A 13,297-nucleotide genomic window follows, 5' to 3' on the forward strand; every position below is an offset into this window, starting at 1 on the left:
GTGTCCCACCGGGGAGCAGACCACTACGCAGAACGTTTTACCATGATGCTCTTCTGGGAAAATGGGAAGCTACATTAGGGGTGTTGATTCGGACTCAGCCTCTTAAAAAAACTACTTAATCGTATCTACTTTTGGCAACAAGCAAACAGATTGCTTTCACTGATTTATTTTCTCTTTCAATGCTTTATCTTTTCTTGATCTTCTCTTTGAAGTTAGTGTGTTTTCAGGGTGATATTTGCTTCCAAGGGCTTTTCTTCTCATTCCGATCATGTAAACTGGTAAAGAGTGAGACAATCCTCCCTACCACGCAGTTCTGCTGTATTTTGTTGGCAGGTGAATGACAGGTACAACTTCTGTGCTGTCAAGAGCATGGAAAGTGTACTTGTTATTTTACTAATAGTAGGACTCCTGAGATCTAAAAAATCAAATCAATTCTTCAAATGTTAACAGTGAATGTCTTGAACTTTGCATCTTTTAGATGACGGCTCTTCCATCTTCAGTGCTTCTAAATTACTGGAATCAGATTTGCCCTTATCCAAGACAACTGTTACACCAGACAGAAGGTACCCTCCACCTCCGCTCATTGTCAGTTTTGGATGGCTTCGATCTGGTAGGACCTTTAAAAAAACAAAACCCAAAACAAAAACGAAACAAAACAAAAATGTAGTAAAAAAGTCACTCTATACATGGACATGAAATTGTTTAAGTGTATAGTACAAGATGTAATATTTTTTCCAGCCACCACAACAAACAGCTACTTGGAAAGGCTATTTATCTTTAAAAGGCAAAGTCTCTGCATACCAGAAACCAGTTACAGAAATTTGCAGGAATACATGTTACTGCCTTACTGATTACTTCCTCATGGCATTTCCAGCAAAATTAAATATTCAATGTTTGGAGTACCTGAAAGTCTCATGAATGTGTTTACAACTTTGCAAGAAACCACAGCTGGTCTAACAAAACTGAATTAATATAGTAATTTCCACTTCCCATCACTATAATCTCTACATAGCTACATGACAATGAACCATCACTTTCAGCTACATTACCTGTGTGACCTAGTCTAGATGATCCTGCTCTGGCAGGGGCGTTGGACTGGATGATCTTTCAAGGTCCCTTCCAACTCCTAACATTCTGTGATTCTGTGATTACGTTCTTCTGTAAACACATTCTCTTCAGTTATGCTTTCTCCTTGCTCTGCCATCGCAGGTGTAAGCCGATTTACACATGTCCGAGAGACAGTGCAGTGTTGTTCCTGACTGCACCTGGGCAGAGTAACCCTTGCCAAGCCCAACTTGTGGGAACATTGTCTAGCAATCTCCTAATCATTCCCCATTTGGTTGCCTGATCAACAGTCACTAGTCATGGCCACCCGTGAATTAAGTCATCCCCTAAATAATAATTCCTTATGGACTCCAGAAGCCTGTGGGCAAGGAGAAGGTCAGTAAAATGCAAGAACCCCTTCAGAGGTGGGGAGCTACTTTGCAATCAGACATGCTTCTACGTCGTCATTGCAGAGAGGGTACTCCACATTTGAGAACATCTTGTTCAAACAAAGTTAGCAAAACTGACATTTTTTTACACTGGAAATGTTTTCCCCTCTCATCTTGTTTTCATTGTTCACTTCCCAGACTAGAAAATTCTTGTTTCTCTAGTTCCAGGAAATGTGTTATTTGAAGACAATGACTGTGTAAGTCACCACCGTTCTTAACATTACAAATCTTGTTTCAGCTATGAAACCAACTGGAAATGAATAAACACTTGTAATATTTTGCTACATCTCTCTTACACGACGTTAGACTGTCCCTCACTTTAGGTTAGCTACTAAAGCAGCAAAACAATTAAATCTGTCAGTGTGCTACAGACATTTCAGCAAATATTTTAACAAAATACTTTGTAAGTAGAAGTGTTTCCAATTTGAAATTGTTGCAATGAAGCATTGAAACTCTTCAGAACATTTGCCCACTGCTCGCAGGTAAAACAAATGCATGAGCTTACACATGGTTTTAGTCAGTCCAAAGATTATTTTCAGAGGGTGTTTCGCTCCACACTATTCATGCAGTTTTGACTGGCATTTACTGCAATGCTTACCTGGTAGTTTCGTAGCCAGGTTTCAGACAGCTTTAGGTTAACAACACCACCTCTTTCTCTCAGCTTTGTGTAACATTCTAATAATGGCTGAAAAAAACCCCAAACAAATAGCATGTTATACAGCAGAACAAACTCAAACACAAACTATAACAGCTAAAGTAACATACTGGATTTACCTCTTTATACTGGCAGTAGACAACAAAAGGCCTTGAAGGAGCAACAAATTCCAGTAGAGAAAGTAATAAAAGAGTGGGATGAAACTTGCTGGCTACAATTAAGCTGCAAAAGAAATTTCACATGTTAGTTTTCTGCTTCTAAAAGCTATTAATCAAGTGACATTTTCTCCTACTTTAGCACAGCGGTCAATTATAGTTTAAATGTTGCTACTAGTATGTTTTCATGGCTCTAACGACTCCCCTCATGTAAAAACACATCACGATTTCCTGCTTGCGTAATTAAGAGGATAAAACACTTGTTCCCTAAAGTGCAGTGTATTAAGCACATTGCAGAAGCATTCATTTCAGCTGTGTTGAGCTCCACAATAATTCTTACGACCCAAGAATTCGCATGCTGCTTTCTCTACTCTAAGAACACTGTCCAAATGTAATTTAAATTTTGTGACTGCTAACTGTTTCTTAGAATGTAACCTCAGTTGTGATTCTTTAAACCAGGTAATCTTCATTAAATACATTTTATACTGAAAAAGTTATTATTTAACGAGAAAACAATCCCTTTGTGGGCACAACTAAAAATCTTTTTAAAAGAAATTATGACTATGCCAACTTAAAGGCTTCATATTTTATTTTTCATCCTTGTTTTAATAGCACATTATAACTCATAGACGCTTAAGATTCTCTGCAGGTATCTTGAGTTTTTATTTTAAAAAATTGCTGCTAAACTATACTGCAAGAAATAGTTCATGATTCTATGAGATAATAAGTTGTAGGTGTGCAAAAAGAATGGGCAATTAAACTGCTTCTCCAGTATACAATTACTATAGGAAAAGACTCATCAATTAATAACGTTTGTTCTCTAGAGGAGTGTATGTCACTGGAGATACCATCAAACTTACCTAACAAAAGGGAGGGTAAAATGGATGTTCAATTTTCTAAACTCAGTGCAGATAGAGATGAGAGAATTCCTTCACACTTGTTTCCATTTTGCTTTTCTGCTGGCCATGGTCTTGCAGGCTACAGATTTAACTCTAATTCCAAACCTCAAAAAAAATTGTGCTCAGTAATAAACCAAGTGGACCATAAAGAAAAAAAGACTCCAGACTGTGCCTGAGGAGGTTTGGAGTGCTAAACCAACACTGCAAGGAGCTCTGCCAGACCACAGGAAGGTAAGTCAGGGATATGAGAGACTGAAAAATCCAATACTGTTCTCTCATATGGCAGCACACATTGATGTCAGCAGGTAGTCTGGCCAGTCACTACATTAATGTAAGGGGTGAGAGGGGAGAAGGAGGGTAGGGAAGGTGAGTGGAGGGGTGTGATCTAATTCTGAACACATGGAGTCTATCAACTAATTTCCACTTTCATCGTATCAGAAAAATTTTATAGTCTATCTTGAAAAAAGTCATCTTTAAAAGAAGACCAAATCTCTAAGGAATGTCTTCCTTTTCCCCCTCAAAGACCTATGACAGACTTGAACTGTCATGAATGGAATTGCACAAACAGATCTAGCAGAAGGACTGTTTTACCACCTAACAGCACAGAAGACAAGTTTTATTAAAATTTTATCTTCTACTTTAAGTATTGTAAATTTGGGACCTCAAGAAGTAATTCTCCTACAGCTGGTGCCCATCTTTACCTAATGACCAGGTTTTCTTCTGCTCTGACAGCAAGTCCTAATCTCCAATGTTAATGATATTTTACCTATCCTTTCCCTGTTTCTCCCTGGCAAAGCAAAATCCTGACTTCTCTGCCTGCTTCTACTCACGTGCCAAGTTGTTAGCATTTCTTTATTCCATGCCATATTTTCCTGGCTTAGCAGTATATGTACCCTGTGGTTCTTGTTCTAAACAAATGGAAGGGTATAAAAGGCAGGTGACCACAGAAAGGTGATCCTGACTGAGCCATCTGGGACAGTGCCTTCAGGCAACCATAAACTTCTCCTCCCCTCCATCATGCTGAAGACTTCCTAGAGCAAGAACTCACTCATTCCTTCAAGTATGTAATTTGTTACAGCTTTCATGCATTACAAAGGACAAAAGAAGTATTCAAGTGACTGAAAACAAAAGAACAAGAGACATATACTAAATAGGCTTCCTTGAACTCAAACTTAATGAACAAGCAAATGTATTTTACACTAGAGGAAAAATCAAGTGAAGTCAAATACTAGTTTTCACTTTGCCAGACCATGCACAGACATTAATGACTATGATGGGTGCAGGAGACAGCAGTAAAACCAGAACAAAACACTACCACTCTTTACGCAGCTTAATGGTCATCCACATGCATAACCTGTGGTGCTGCTGCTGCCAAACACATGTGCAGGACTTTTACAAACCTCCTTTACTGTTCTATTGCTTCAAAGAACACAGAATCACCCGTCATAACATCCTTATAGAAAAGGCTAATACTACCACTTCAATATGCTAGATGAGATGTACTAAAATATGAATCAGCATGAGTTACATTTCATAATAATAAAACCAAAAACTATACACAGGCATTTACACATAACCAATAAATCTGTATTAAAATTTATCTGACAAGAACAGCTTTATTCCCAGTGAGTCAATATTCTTAGGAGGAAACAATGAATATGAATGTTATTAAATTAACTAAATCAGAGTTACTTGATTAACTCAAATAACTTCTGCACTTGTTAAGAACATCATGAAAAAGTCAGAGGCACCAAGTTCTCTTATACTGCTGTGGGGCTGAATTTCTAGGAATATGTTTACTGTATTTTTTTAAACTTCTGATATTAAATCTTCGTGTTAGTGTGTTCCCTGTGAACATCTGATCCTGGATAAAGCAGCTAAAATGAAGTTATGGGTTTTCTTCCTGTTTAAAAAGGAAATTAGTTTCTAAAACAAACCCCCAAAACAACAAACTTAGTTCCAATTTCATAAACTTAAAACCTTGTGATTTTTATCAGTAGTCATTTACCTCAACCAGGAAAGAACCAATCAAGACCAAAGACACACCTGGGTTGGCTGCTAGCTTGTAAATATTAAGAATAAAATTAGAGTATTTTTAAAACAAAGCTCTTACTTGTTTCAAAGGAGATGATCTTCTGCAGATGCATTACCAAACAGAAGACCTTTCTGACTACAAACTCACCCGTCAGCATTCTTCTCTCTCAACAAAGCAGCAGTTACTATTAGTTTTTTCCTTCTCTCCCATTGTTTTCTCTGTTTTTCCCGAACCTTTGAAAAACAAAACAAAATCAAAAACCAACAGTTTGCACTTTAGCTGGTAATTATATATTGGATTGCTATTGCATGGACTGAATTTTCATTTTTTTGCATCTTAGATGGCTTAATGTAAGACAAGACAACTTTCAGAGCTCTGTTGTAACACCTGAGTAAGCTGTATTTCAATACATCTGATTCAATACATCTGAATTTTAAGTATATAGACGTGGCTATTCAAGTTTTACAACACTAAATATTCTTACATTTTCTTTATTTTCTTTTTCTTTGTTCTCTTTAAATTCTACATCTTCAGCATTAATGTCCATTGTTTCTTGCTCTTCCATTTGGTTGATCTCCATAGCTGCTTCAGTAGTAGATTCCTCTTCTGTCTCCTGTAGGGAAGTCTGCTTCTCATCAATCAATCCATTGCTTTCTTCCATGAGCGTGGTATCTTCAGGTTCTGAAGGCAGAGTCTCTGTAGAAAATGTCCCAGAGAGGAGGCTGTCTACTTTGCTGAGAGGAAATTCATGAAGATTATCAAAAAAATGTTTTGGAAATCCAAAACAACTGGTAGCAGCTCTAACAGGTCCCCCTCCTGGATACAACTGAACAATGGATCCATAGCCTACGAGCAAAAGAATCAAAAACACATTGGAAAGCCAGAATGTTTTAAATTGCTTAAATTTTCTAAATTTCTAACATCTTTAAATGAATTATTAATTTAAGAATAGTTAAGTAAATTGCCTGTTCTTAATCTAACCATCAATTTAACAGGCTACTGAAATATGCCTCAAGGTAGTTCATCTTTATTGGAAGCACAACAGTTACTGCAACTCAAAAGGACAAGGTACCTCAAAGATTATGCATAGATTAAACATGTATTTAGGATTAGCACATAACATATAAGCAGTGACAAATTGTTAGAAAAGCTAATTTAATTCAGAATTAAAGGACAAATTTTCTACACTATTTGTTACTTATAGCTATGGAGTGGTTTTGATTAAAAAAAGCTATTTTAAACAGAATTACTAGGCAAAGAATTTATTCAACATCCAGACTCTAAAGAAAGATATGCCCCATGTTTAAACAACATACTAAAAAGAACTTGTCAGTAGTTTTATTGAAATTGCATCTTATAAAATTTATTTCAGAAAGTATCCCTATGGCCAAAACTCACAGAAACAAAGACAATTTATAGTACAACTGCCTGTGTGCTGCTCAGCCAACAGACAGCACATCTGGGTGCACATTACATCACCCTTCCTACTTTATTAATAGGCTTCTGAAAATTAATTGTCACCTCTGTCAAGTGTCTTTGAATTATTTGTAATGAAATTAATTCACTGAATTTGAGAAATAAAAAACAAGTCAAACTTCTTCTAGAATATGCTCAAGAAAATATCATATACTAATTTTAAAACACGCATTTTGCAGACGTTAAATCTCTGGCGCAGCGAACAAGAGGAAGGACAACATTTTAAATGCTCTAGGCTATCTGAATTCCAGTGTTACTACTCCTGTTTCCTGTCATTCTCTTTCCTGGACTTCCCAGGTGCCTGGGAAGAATGTGCATACAGGCTCCTTAACAGCCTTTTCTGAACACAGTATCATTGTGCTAATACAGAAGCCAAAATAGATTGACATACAGTAATGTAAATTTTAAATTTTCTATTTTTAAAAAGAGTGAAAAATAACTCCAACAGAAATATGCAAAATACAAAGTTCTCCAACGGAAAAACAAGTTTCTCTGAATACTAGAGACAGTAAAAGTAGATTTTAAAAACTGAGGAAGTATTTTTAAGTAATGCCTTTTAAAAATATCAGCGATGTGTATTTCTTCAGTTTCAAGTAAGCCCTCAGGCTGTCCATTACTAAAGCTACTGTGTTACTTACCTCCCATTCGCTCCATCACCGCACCCAGCACAAGGCCTGCACACGTTTCCATTATGATCATCTTGTTGCCAGCACGGACGTTTCCTAAAGTCAACATCTGAGCTAGGGTATCATATCGCAAGTGGCTAGAAGGGAGCAGGTTTTAAGAAATACCAAGTTAGTTTTCTTAAAGTTAAAAATACTGCGTACTAGCTCAGGAGCCTGTTAAAAAAAGCTGGATTTCCAGGAATAGCAGCAGTGGACTTCAGAGCCAACAAGAAATTAGAAGGGAATGGGTGTTTAGGTGTACAAAAAAAAATGGCAAAAGCAGGACATGACGTAGGGCACACATAATAAAAGTGCACATCTCATACGCTGTGCCAGGCAGACAAAATATTTTTAAACGTCTTTTCAGTTGTTTTGTTGTTCTAACATGTTGGTCTTGTAAAGAACAAATAGTACTTGAATGCATTTCCTAATCCAGTAAGGCATCTTCAGTGATTTTCATCTGTTTCGCAGTAGCAGGCACCACCTGCAATCCAGGATCCAAACCGAACCCTGCTGACTGCAGAGCATCCACTGAAATGACTTGGTGATGGCAAAGGAAATTACAACAAATCTTAATAGGTAAATAATGCCAAGTGGGGGAAGGAGAAGGAAAAAGGTTTGAGAAGCCTTAAATAACATAAATTTGAGATTTTTAAGTCTCAGCATCTTAGATCTACTATTACTACTTTTAAAACAATAAATCAGTCCATCTTAATGTAAAAATTTAAATAAGTAAAAATCAAACGCTGCTAATCTCTGTTGTGGTCGCTCCAACTCCTGCTCCCCAGTGTTAACCACCTGCTTTTAAATTCTGAAGAATTCTGATAGAAGATGATTTTGAATCCCTAACACATTAAAGACAAAAATTCCTACTTCCTGTTGGTAGGTGGCTCGTTATTTGATTACTGAGACAGAAAGAGAGACAATATCCCACTAACCAAAACCAGGTAAAAGGTACCTCTGTAAATGCAAAGAGCTTCTGTCTCCATAGGTAATTAGCAAAATGACAGTGGTAGGGAAATGGTAAGAGCAGATGCTGCATGCAAAAGTTTTCTTCTTCACTGCAATAGCATATTCATTCATTTTCTATATCACATTGTTTTTAAATTTACAATCCTTCCTTCCAACAGGAAAAGAAAAGATGTGATGAGTACTGTGGTATAACATAGGTATTTTGGAAAAATATTAAAATACCTTTCTGTTATTATGTGAAAAAAGAAACAAAACAAAAACTTACTTGATTTTTCCGGGTTCCCTTGCATAATACATTGTTGAAAGAATGCGAGTGGATGGTTTCACAATTGTAATAACTGCCTCATATCTGTAAGAAACACACAGGAATAGTAGTCCTCTAATTTGTTGAGCTTGAAATAAGACTAAGTATTTTCCATGTTTTAAAATTCACTTACTTTTTTTTCTTCTTCTTTATGTATTTATCTTGAGCAAATTCTGTTTTGTCTCTGAATGTTGTACTGTTCTCTATTAACTGCTGAACTATTTCCTTGGAAGAGACAATTTAGTTTTATTATAGCTGGTATTTACTTCCCATTAATTTCATATATAGTTTTTTTAAACAAATACTGAAAATGTTTTCTTCCAGTAACGTATACCATTAACTTCTACTGACATCAACAGCAAAGGAAATTTCTATTAATAATACACTTTTGTCTCTAGGTATCCTTTAACTACATAATGCCAGCATAAAAATGATAAAACTGAAAAAGCTTATCCTGGAAACGGGGTATTCTGTGGAGAAGGCTGGTAAGTGCCAGAACTAACTCATGAGAGAGGACAGACACATATGGCCAGAAAAGAAGAAAAAGCAGGATTGTTCCTTTCAGCATCAGCAAGTCATTACTTCAGCCCTTACTGAGAAGCTGCAGTACCTACTTATTCTTATCCCATACTGAATGTGAATGAGACTACCCTGCTTTCTCCAAGAATGAGCTACTTAAAATTATCCTGTATTTAGAATGAAGCAGAGTTATGTTTATTGGCAGTTCTTATGAGCTGACTTACATTCTGTCAGTCTAACGTTCCCCACAGTAACAGGATTGCATAACAGTACCCCAAGTCCTGTACGAAGCTATATAGACTGAAATATTTTACAAAACAAAAACAAAACAAGGAACCTGATGTGATCTGCAATATTCACTTTAATCTAACTCCCGCTTTGGGTTTCCTGTCTGACTTTAGCATTTCTGTCTCTTGAGAGTATCTTTTTTCCTATCTTATGCTAGTTCTTCCCCTATAATCTGGCTATTTATTAGACATCTCCCTTAGCCCACTTAATTTCTTCTGCCTCCCACATTGTGCTAGGGTCCTGCATCGGCTCCTTGCACAATGTCAAACTCCTTAGCATTTACTATTTCCTACAATACTGCTCTGACTTCTTCCTTCTCTAGGTCCCAAGTTTTCCCAGAATTCCAGGGTTTGTTTTCTGGTATCCTTGTTCTCATCTCCTTCTTCTACCAATCCAACTCTTCCTTCTCATACTTTTGGGTTCCAGCTGGAGGGATCATTAAGACCTCCAACAGAAAAAAGCTTTTATTGCTCAGGGTTTTTCTCCATGCCTGCAATACAAGAACAATTGCTGCATGGTGCTATATTGGTGGTTGTGATCAAAGTAGTTTAACTGCTAAAATTTCATTTTATATTAAACATGTAAGAGGAGCAATAGTATAACTTGGCCTCAGAAGAGTTTGGAGAGGCAGGTGGTGAGGAAAGACAAACCGAGTATCTTCAGCATGGACACTGCATATCCCACTGCACTTTAAGAACCTGCTACAAAATGCAGTGGTACAAGTACTTCTCACTTGCTATTGCTGCTTTTCAAGCCATTATTTCTTAAAGTCCTTCAAACACTTAAAATGTATTATTAATAGCATGAAACAGCAGATCTTTCCTTTTTTATGTTGGGAAAAGTTAAATGCAGTCCCCGGGTTTTTTGGTTTTGGTTTGTCTGGTTGGGTTCCGCCCCCCCCCCCCCCCAAAAAAAAAAAAAATTACAGTGAGGAAACTGGGGAATATTTCCGTAGGGTAAGCAACACAAGCTAAAGGGAAGCTGCAGCACTATGCAATGCCCTGGGAGTACACACCCCTTCATGTCTGCATCCTAACACCTGTCCCTCGGGGCCTGGGAAGTATTTGGGAAATGATGGGGAATCAAACCCCATTAACACTGAGGTGGTTTTATTTCAAAGAACAGTCATCTCTAAGCTGAGCCTGCATCACAAAGACATGCCATTCACAAACATGAGTTCAGATTTTACCAGACGTTTATGGAAGAATAATATCTATTACTGCTAATATAACACAGTCTAAAATGAATATTCAGCTACAGCTCAGAAACCAGAGTTAACAAAGTAGGGTATTTTAATAACCTGAAATAACAGTATGGCAGATGTATGGCACAGACATGCTGAGGACATACAAAAAAGCTAGAGTGAGCTTCTGCCACATATAATGAGCAGAAATAGAGAATGCCAAAGCCGTCAGACTGATTAGTACATTCTTCTCAAAGAGATAACACCTCAAGCAGCACAACCATGGAAACAGCAGTAATACCATTCTAAACTCCTTGGACGCATCCATTATTAAGCAGGCAAAAGCAGAACATCTGCTCTGAAGAGCAACAGCAAGATGCAAAGAGGCGATTAACTTGATGTAAGCATGAGCAATTTCTTATTTTTATTAGAAAGGGTAAACCAAAGATGAGAGAGAATTTTGACTAGTAACGTGCAGAACAGAATCGGCTGCAATGGTTTGTTAATGTTTAAAATGGCCTCACTTCTTTTTGACAAAGTGCAAAGTAAGATCCAATCCCTTTTCTAACAGAACAGATTTCTTGAGAATATTCTCAGCTTTTGAGATGCAGATAAAACACATATGTCACTAGTTTGATAGGTACCACCTAGAGGCACACTGATAGTACCTTTGCTGTATAATGTTATTTGTTAATGCTTTGGTGTTTATCCAACACCTTTCCTACACCTCTGACAGTTCAATTATTGCATGATTTTAATACAACTGTAACAGAGAAAGAGTATTTTGAATCTTATAAACAAACAAAACTAAAAGGTGATTAAGCGAGCTGTATTTCAGTAATGGTTTTGGTATTTCTTTTTGTTCATTATGACTTCCGATGCCATAAAAATTCACACTTTACTCTCTGTTGACAAAGTTGCCAGCCTTACATGAAGTTTTCTCTGAAAACAGCCTTTGCATTTTGTAAAAGCAGATCTTTAGGAAAAACATGAGTAGGGCAGAAGAACAAAGAAAAAGCACTGAAGTCTATACACTGATAAAAAGAACAGCCTATTTCATACACTGAGATACAGTCATCAAGGCAGCACAGAAATGAGAGCAAAACCTTATTTTTACCTGTCCTTTAATACCCTTGTCCTTCAAAGCCTTTATGTCATCATGAGTCAGTTTTTGAGACTTTCCATCGTCAACTATGTTACGATTATCTGTACCTGCTTCTTTTGTTTCTAAAGGAAAAGGATATAGATTTGTAAAGGCTAGGTCTAAATATCTTTAAGCTGGAGAAACACATGATTTTAGTTTCACAGAAAGCAGACTTCTCAGGATTAAACCCACATGCTTCAGGGTCTTGCAAAGTATTGCATAAGTAATCAATGAAATGTAGTATGTAAAATATGGCTTATATATGTTCACCCAAACTAAGGTTCAAATTTTCTTCCATATTAAAATGCTTATTTGTCACAGGACTAGTGTAACAGCAGATCAAGACAAAACCACGCACTTTTATGACAGAAAGAATATAAGTAACGTTAAGTTATTATGATTAATATAAAGCTTTTCCATCATCTTTGGTATTAGCAAAGAAACAAATTAACTGGAACTCTTTTTTCCAACCACCAGTCAATCCTCTCCAATACCTGAGGTAGTCTCTTCCACCTCTTGCTTTGGCTGCAGGTTTCCACCACTGGTTACTTCAAATGTAGTTCCATAAATATGTCCAATGGCATTATCCAGATAAAACCACTGCTTCTCAAAAATGATTTTTCTGAAATAATAAAAAAGTTAAAGATATTAAAAGCATTGTTTTTACTACATCCGAAACTCACAATTGTTGAGAGCAACGATAGCTTCATATATGCCATTTTTAGATAGAATATTTTATCTTTAATTTCCTGTGGCAATATTTACTCTTTGACTTTTTTATTTTTTCTTATACAACAGATGTTTTAAACAAGAACTGAAAAGAAATACAACAAACAGATCTCAGCAGTGCTCTGAAAGCTAACAGAAAAACTACCTGATTTTGGTGCCAGATTCTACTGGTGTATATTGAGCTATCAATAACCAGTACTCCCCAGTTCCTAGGTCTGAGGTATGCCATTTTTCAACCAGACTCATTCAAGCAAGTACCTTTCACTCTCCATGCTACCAAATCAGATGTCTGGCCACATTACCCAGTACTGACTTCTACACATTGGCCTATAAAATTGTCTGCTGCAAGGGGACGAGCCCAGGCTGTGTCCACTGATTACAGTGTTTCCTGCTGGGGTGCAGGCATTTCTTGCTATGTCAGCTGGCCTAGGAAAAACAAATAGGAGACCTTTCACAGCATCCCCTCCAAAGTTGTCCGTAACTGACAGCTACCATCTTCCTACAGTCTTAACACTGATGATAACACTGAAGCAAATCCCTACTAACGAAGCAATGCTGCATATCACAGAAATTAGACTCCACAGTCAGATAAGTATGATGAAACTATTCTGCTCAGGCTGCTGCGCCTCTTTTCCCCGCACAAAAGCAGCTTAAATATTTCTCTTTCAGATTCTTACAAGAAATGCAGCCGGGAGATCGCCGGGTTGGTTTTTGAGGTTTTTTTTCGGTCACAGAACCTGAGGAAGCATTAAAATTATTCACGCAGCCTGTCACTGCCCT

The 13,297-nt window shown here is 37.1% G+C and overlaps 1 protein-coding gene across 1 annotated transcript; it reads right to left on the reverse strand.

Moving 5' to 3' along the window:
* Nucleotides 1-252: 252 nt before the first annotated feature.
* On the reverse strand, nucleotides 253-12,406 carry TRMT6 (tRNA methyltransferase 6 homolog (S. cerevisiae)). Its single transcript, XM_010194945.1, has 10 exons — nucleotides 12,283-12,406; nucleotides 11,762-11,871; nucleotides 8,788-8,879; nucleotides 8,616-8,699; nucleotides 7,352-7,476; nucleotides 5,722-6,083; nucleotides 5,385-5,470; nucleotides 2,268-2,370; nucleotides 2,092-2,178; nucleotides 253-617 (listed from the first exon to the last, which is right to left on the reverse strand). Exons 4-10 carry the CDS (start codon nucleotides 8,645-8,647, stop codon nucleotides 444-446), a joined length of 969 nt encoding a protein of 322 aa, XP_010193247.1. The 5' UTR covers nucleotides 8,648-8,699; nucleotides 8,788-8,879; nucleotides 11,762-11,871; nucleotides 12,283-12,406; the 3' UTR covers nucleotides 253-443.
* Nucleotides 12,407-13,297: the final 891 nt, after the last annotated feature.

The sequence above is a fragment of the Mesitornis unicolor genome, unplaced genomic scaffold (assembly GCF_000695765.1).
Source record: "Mesitornis unicolor isolate BGI_N332 unplaced genomic scaffold, ASM69576v1 scaffold35641, whole genome shotgun sequence".
Taxonomy (NCBI): Eukaryota; Metazoa; Chordata; class Aves; order Mesitornithiformes; family Mesitornithidae; genus Mesitornis; species Mesitornis unicolor.

What these genes read in the sequence shown, in the direction of transcription:
- TRMT6 (XM_010194945.1), bottom strand. Translation starts at nt 8,647, where the DNA reads ATGTATTATGCAAGGGAACCCGGAAAAATCAA. An exon ending in AGGGAACCCGGAAAAATCAA is followed by an intron (nt 7,477 to 8,615) that starts GTAAGTTTTTGT and finishes GCTCCCTTCTAG; the next exon opens with CCACTTGCGATATGATACCC. An exon ending in AGAGAGAAGAATGCTGACGG is followed by an intron (nt 2,371 to 5,384) that starts GTGAGTTTGTAG and finishes TTTCTTTTGCAG; the next exon opens with CTTAATTGTAGCCAGCAAGT.